Source organism: Argentina silus (assembly GCF_951799395.1).
Source record: "Argentina silus genome assembly, chromosome: 13".
Lineage (NCBI taxonomy): Eukaryota > Metazoa > Chordata > Actinopteri > Argentiniformes > Argentinidae > Argentina > Argentina silus.
The window spans coordinates 3709026-3716619 of NC_139667.1; the positions used below are offsets into that span (position 1 = coordinate 3709026).

The 7594-nt window shown below is 41.2% G+C and overlaps 1 protein-coding gene across 6 annotated transcripts in view; it reads right to left on the reverse strand.

The window, feature by feature from the left end:
* Positions 1-4007, reverse strand: part of esrrb (estrogen-related receptor beta) — a gene marked incomplete at both ends in the record, with an annotated part of 47248 nt that extends 43241 nt beyond the window's left edge. For all 6 annotated transcript variants that reach the window (XM_083683397.1, XM_083683396.1, XM_083683393.1 and 3 more), the window contains one exon: positions 3958-4007. In XM_083683397.1, coding sequence (XP_083539523.1) covers positions 3958-4007 — 50 coding nt within the window. The remainder of the gene's footprint in view (positions 1-3957) is intronic.
* Between the last annotated feature and the right edge of the window lie 3587 nt (positions 4008-7594).

A 7594-nucleotide genomic window follows, 5' to 3' on the forward strand; every position in this document is an offset into this window, starting at 1 on the left:
AAGCTCTCATTTCATAAAGGGTAATTGTACATTTTGAATGTGGGCCAGTGGCAGGGCTGGGAAGGGGGGGGGGGGAGGAAGCGGTGATGGTGTTGATGGAACATTCAGAAACAGAGAGGAGTCACATCTCAGCCGGCCGCCGTTCAGGGTGTGTGTTTTTGCTCGCGAGCCCAGATGAACTCAAACTGACAGTCCTCAGCATTGGCTGATTCCTGAGTAGCACGGAAACAGCCACTGCGATTCAAGAGCAACAATAAGGCTGTCTGTCACCCGTATGTTACCCTGTACCGCCTGAGCCAAGAGAGACTTCAGCTGAGACAAATCAAGCTGAGGTAAATTACAGATCAAGCTTACTATCAATAAAGAGACAGGGACGAACATAGAGCTAACCTACTGTAGCCTACTGTAAGTGTGGAGAATGAAATACAAAAAGGACAAAAAGCACGCATAATATTGCTCTTTTTGTGCAGATTTTGTACCCTGTGGTAAGTGAGATGGATTCAAACTAACAACAACAGTTATGACGGTATTAAATATCTATCCATTCGGTTGAAATATTTATTTTTTTTAAAACTCAGTCAGTGTTTCAATCCAATTCCCAGGCAGAAGCAGGCCCCCGGGTCAATCCATACAGCACATAGTACACTGATTCCACTTCAGTGCTGTGCTAATTACATGGTGCACGTACGTTCTTCTAATCCCCTCAGCCAAGCATCGGAGCAACACGCTAGTCCACAGCGAAGGGCTAGAAATAGTGTTCACACACGGCGCAGGAACTACTAGGGGGGAAGAGATAACCACGTTCTCTAAGCTCAATGCATACTCTATCCCACAAGGAGCAACACTGCATTTGTATGAGGGGCAAATACAAAATGTCGCTGGAAATTTTTTCACTGATGTTGACTAACTTGCCACTGGGTTGAAGTTATTTTCATTGTAAAGTCTGTCTTGTGCATCGAGGTTCATTCATTTATGTTGATACATTATTGTGGAAATTCTTTGGAGAAGGTATTCTAATCAAATCAATCAAATACAGAGAAAGAGTATTAGACAAATATCTCCATATATATAGGAAAAGGCAATATATTAAATAATATAACACCTGATTATAAATGCATAACATGTGATATATGCCTGTCAAAACACATATTTACCACTACATTACTACCAAAGCAATAAAAAGCAATATGTTTGCTAATGTAATTTCCAAATGCATACGGCTGATATGTCTATCATAGAAAAGCATGTATCAACCCTACAATTAAACATGGGTACTAAATGAGATAGGTGTTGGATTACCTTCCTCAGTTCTGAGAAAGGACACACTGTACATGTCCAGCGCTTCTCTCTACAACACATTGAGTGATATAAAAAAACACAGTCTGTATTTTGACTGTGTACAACACTTAAATACAACACAAAAATTATATTGTAAACTACAATTTATTGTCAATGAAATATACATATTATAAGATACATTTAACATTTCTTTTTAAAGAGAGTACTTTCTAACACAAGATCAAGGCAAAATATTCTCTGTATGAATCTGAAAAATATATATAATATCTTGTGAAATTGATACTATATATTAGCACGGAAATTATGCCCTTCATTTGATGTGAAATGATATGATTATGCCCAATTTACCAAAATCATTGCGTTGCAAATCTACATTCTAATCACACTCTCCCCTCAATGATCTTATATTCAGCGTTCATTATAGATGTAATACATTTGATATAAGCGTGTTTGGAGATTGCATTTGATCCTTTTGGTTCTGCACCTCATATAGTTTTGACTGCCTTTAGCGTCTCACTTCAAACGCAGGAGTCAAGATTGCCGGTCTAATATTACACTTTAATCAATAAAACATGATTCAAAAGAAAATCCTAAAATTGCATAACAGTCACATTTTGATGTGAAAGACTGCATTGCTGAGGGTTCTAGGGATTTTAGCAATCACTCCTCAGTTCAGCAAACAAAAAACAAAACTATCTAAGAGCAGACATCAATATAATGACAAATGAAATATACCTGGAAAACATACGTATATATATATATGTATATTTGTCTTTTTTTTCATTTCATTTTATTTTTTTCCCCCTTTTTTTAATTACTCAGTAGTTTGTGCAATAAGCAAGTTTATACGACTTGGACAATTTTGCACTGAGGTGTGTCTAAAAGGGCAGAGTTGTCGTGGTTGTAATCCAGATTAGTGGGAAAACAAAGCAGATTATAACATGTGTCCAAGATAAGAGGTAAATGAGTTGACTAGATTGGCTTGTCTGTTAACGTACCGCGGTTAATGACTGAGCCTGGAGGAGCAGGAGACAAGTGACTGGGTTTGATGCAGCCAGCAGAAGTCAGACCTTTTTTCCTCACATTGCTTTACATCCTATTTACTGTAGGCGTCCTGTGTTCTCATCGCTTTGAAATATTATACATGAAAAAATCTATACTGCTCAACTACTTAGTAAATGTATTCCTCTCTCTCATATCAATCTTCCAGGAGACATGCTTGAGGTCTTTTTATCATAATCCAGCAACAACGACAGACACATTTGGCTGATTAGATATTTGCGTGAAAAGATTTATGGGTATAAATCAAGACTGTCTTGAATAATACATATGATTTCTGAGAACGTTTTAACGATTTCACCAAGAGATCATAACACATGCAGACCACACAAACTGAAAGATTGGCACTGCTGAGAATGTTAGCCACTAAATGTACATGTAAACCAAATCAATTACAACTTAAAACAACAAATATACACCGACATTAATACCTTAATGTAGCTACATTAGGCTACTCTTTTCTCACAGTTTTTTTAATTTTTTCTCTTCTTTTTTAACTATACTCTAAAATAAATTTTAAAAAAGAAAGCAGGTTCTTAGAAGAACAAACAAGGGTAGAAAATACTTTCAAATACATTCTAATAAAGTTCAACTGTGGCTCAGCATTTTTTTCCCGAGCAATCTTACTTTCCCATCGGCTAGACAGCTGTTAAAATCAACATCACATTACGTAAGAGAATCCCAGATATTCCACATCCCACAGGCCGACCAGATTCAGGGGGAATAAGAGGAGAAGTGCAGATTGATTTACCAGGAGACCGTAGAAGGTAAAGCCACACTGGGCCCTCCAGCAGGGCTCCTCAGGCACGCCGCCTGGCATGCCATCAGCCAGGATGGGGCTGGCTGTTCACTGGGGTTACAGGGTCGCTTTCATTTGTCTTTCTCTGGATACAAATATTGCAGCATGTAATTCATCCTCCCCAATTCCATGAATTCACTTTAATCTAATCTCCTTAAACGTATTCTGGTTCTCCCAGGGTGGTCAGGCATGGGGACAAAGCCATTCCTGACAAACCTCCTAACCCCGACAGGACATGTTCCCCAAATCAAATTCTTTTTTTGGAAAAACACACACACACACCCTTAATTGATCGGCCATGCTTTTAAGGAATGGCTGCCCCACACGGCTTTACAATGTGCTCTCAGGCTGAGGCTCCCCTACCTCCCTACTGAACAGCACCACAGACACACACCAGTACACCTGCCCTGTTGCTTTAGGTTAGCACTGCCAGGACACAGTCCTATGTGACTTAGAAGCCCCCGAAACAGAGAGAGAGAGAGTCAGACAGTGCGTATGAGTGCGGATGTGTGTGAGTGAGTGGATGTGAAGGGGGGACGCATGAAGAAGAGAGCCAGGGGAAGCGCGGTGCATCTTTACAATAGCAGTAAAAAAAAAAAGTTCAGCGCCTAGATCGGCGTGTCCTTTGTGAAGGAAACAAATGCAGGCACTTCAGAAAGAAAGGATGAAAGAGAAAGGAAGGAAGAAGAGGGGAGAAAAAGAAAAGAAGAAGAAGAAGAAGAAGCAAGAGGAAAGAAAAGCGACATCCAACATCACAAAAGAGGGATGGGTTAAAAGGAAGGAAAGAAAGATACACCTACTGGTTATGATAGCTGAGAGGGTCTGGTAGACAAAGTTCTGAAATGTCCATCAGTCCAGTTTTAGCATTCCAGGAATGAGAGGAAGAGGAAATAGGAAACAATTGAGACCCGCTTCTCCCCCAAAATGACAGCACAGCACCCTCAGAGACAACGACGGGAAACCCCTCCAGCACTGTTCCCCCCAGACTGCACAGGTATGTCTGACTCTGGTGGTGTGAGTGGGGGTGTGTGTGTGTGTGTGTGTGTGTGTGTGTGTGTGTGCGTGCGCTGTGTGTGTGGGAGTATGTGTGTCTGTGTGTGTGTGTGTGTGTGTGTGTGTGTGTGTGTGTGTGTGTGTATGTGTGTGTATGAGAGATAGAGAGAGAGAGAGGGGGTGGTTGGGGGGGGGGGTAAAGAGAGAGAGAGAGAGAGAGAGGTAAAGGGGGGTGAGAGAGAGAGAGAGAGAGAGAGAGTCAGAAGCGCAGGCAGCGACGGTGGACGAGCGCTACGATGGAGAGAGCGTGAGAGAGCGAGTGAGAGGAATGACTCTTTCCATGGTCAGGATAGGGCTCTTTAAGACTCAAGGGCTTGATGAATATGGAACAGCTGCTGTTGGCTGGCTCTGAGGGGCAGGACTTAAAGCGACAGAGGGGCCGGCAGAGCACGGGGGAGGAGGATCCAAACATTCGCTCACTCGCTCAATCGCGCACTCCGCTTCACACAAGCTCACACACACACACACACACACACACACGCATACACAAAACCACTATTATTCAGATGTATACACAGATGTATACGCTGTATAATATGTGAATAGAAAAAATGGTTGGATACTACACATTAGGATTTAATGTTGAAAAAAAACACTGAGAGGAATTCTACACCAAAAAACTCCAACACAGCAAAATAAACACAATGGTCATTGTGTGATCATTGAGAACATTGAATTGCTGGACGTGTGTGGCCTATTGATGTTGAATTAAAGCATTTATTTGCGAAAAGTGAAGAGTGAAATCACAATATGTAAGGGAAAATACGTTGTGGAAAATAATTATAGCAACTTTGATTGATTCCTTTCAATATTTATTTCGCAAAAAGGCTAAAACTGTGTGTCTAAAACTGTGTAATTTTCACCCAAAAAAAGTTTTAAAAAATGTATATCCAAATTCTATTTTTTTTTTCTTTTCTTTTGCATACGGTGGTGATACGTCACAGAGACAACTGCACCATGACAAAAGCACATTTGCTCACACTTTTCACCAACTGATTCCTGGCATGATTCTGCAGCAGTGTATCTAATTTGCAACAACGCAATGTCTCACTACGGATACATCAAACTAGCTTATAAAACATGAGCTTATAAAACAGTAATCAGCTTATAACAGAGCCATTCCAAAACCACAGCGACATTTATAAAGCAGTGCCATAAAGCCAGACCATGTCTTGATCCAAAATCCTGTCTAAAGAAGACACAGGGGGAGGATAGAAACACCACAACACATCCAGCCACTAATATAGAGCTTCATTTTAATACGGAACAACCTTAAACCATCGAATGCAGTAAATACATTTATTGAGTTGTGCAGCAGCACCGTTTGCGGGTCTCACATGTGAGGGACCATTGTGAACCTTTGGCCACCTGTGAGGGAGGATCTCAAGCCATAACTCAAACTCTGTGAGCCCATCAGCTTCTAAAGCGGCGGAAAATCCAGCCCTGTCTTCTCTGACCCCGGAGTTAAAACCGCCTGTGTTTCACTGTTGATCAAGCTCAGGAAGAATGCAGAGAATGCAGATACCATTTCACAGTCAATGAGGGTCTCCATGTTACTGTACCCCATATTATAAGAGCGCAGCTTAGCATTGGCATCTTAAAGGAGAAAAGAGAAGTCAAACAATGGCTGACAATAAATCCAATAGGAACATTAACCCCCCCCCCACATCTCATAATCATAATTAAATAAACCTAAAATGTAACATTAGTTAAAGTCGCTTTGATATACGTGAGTCTCAACATCTGGAGAATACAAATGGAGCAGGAGGGTGACTTTCGCCTGGTTTCTCTGGTTACAGAAGCAGCACAGTATGACACTGGCAAAACAGGAAGGAATGCCCAATTGCTGCGTGTGCTGCAATGGTAGCAAGCTTGAGAGGAATCCACCTCTATTCATCGCGTCACGTTTCCATAATCGATGCACAAACATCACATAATACCTATTGATCATCACAGGCCTATTGAAGTTCAGACACATCCATTTCGTGGCAGCAGAGATAAAAACATCTAGTCTCTCTTAAAGACGTAACGTTATTAAACCGGTGACACACCGCTACTGTTCAATCCAATGACAAAACACACAATGCTAAAGCTTACCGGTGTAGTTTTGTGGAAATCGTAAATGAACAACACAATATTCGTATCCATGCTCCTGCAGTAATATATACATGTCATTTAGCTGACGCTTTTAGCCAAAGCGACTTACATTGCATTGAGTGCATACATTTCAGTATATATGGTCCCAGCGGGAATCAAACCCACAACCTAAGTGTTGTTAGTGCCATGCTCTACCAACTGAGCCACAGAGGACCACAGAGGACCACAGAGGACCACAGTATGGCTCTGGCAACAGTCTGACTCATAGCAAACGGATGATTGATGCCTTAGAAAATCTGAAACACTGTAATTGAATTGCAAAACATTGGATTAAAGGTCATTCATCCTAATTTTTTAATATATCTGATTTGGTTAAGGGGGGGATGCTTATCAAGAGGGCTGCAGTAGGTCAGTGCTGGAATCCTCCATTGAAAAAAAATGGTCTCATTCATTATGTCAAACTGCAGAAACCGACATACAGCATCTGCAAAGAGCCCACACACTGGGATTGCTATGTAGTGACTGAAGTGACTCAGGACTTAAGAAATTATAGTTTAGATGGTTGCATATTAAAGTTTCTATTGGACATGATGTCCCTCTTTACAATTGATCCTTCGCAACCCCAGTTGATAATATCCCAATATATGGTACATGATCCCAATATCTACAAGCTGCATATCAAAATTACTTGAGATTGACATTGATGACTCATTTCATCGAGAAATAGCATGTTTCAAAACATGATAGGGCTTGCAGGATGACATTGTACAGCCTGTTGTGTAGGCTCAGCCATAAAAGCCCTGTTGTTCATAATGTCCTCTTATCAGCCGCGTTATGAAAACCTCACTGCTTGTGGCAGCTGATTTGACAGGGAGAAATCTGATCCAAAAGGGGAACAGATATGCTCCAGGCACACACTTGATCACTCTTAGGAGAGCAAATGTGGATGCAGAGTTATGACACAAAGCAATACAGTAGGCACAGTTCATGCAATACAAGACTTCTGGCTGATGTTGTACTTTTACAGAGCTCCATTGTCTTAGCATAGAAGCGCACAGAGAGAGAACCAGAAAGAAAACCATTGTACATCCGATACTGAAGCCTCTCAATTTAGCCCCCCTGCACGCAGACACAGGCAGACTTACATGTAAAGCCTCTGATTAAGAACTAAAACTAACTAGGAAAAACAAGTAGCATTGCACCATCATTCAAACACTCAACACTGTGTTTGTGTGTGGGTGTGTGTGTGTGTGTGTGTGTGTGTGTGTGTGTGTGTGTGTGTGTGTG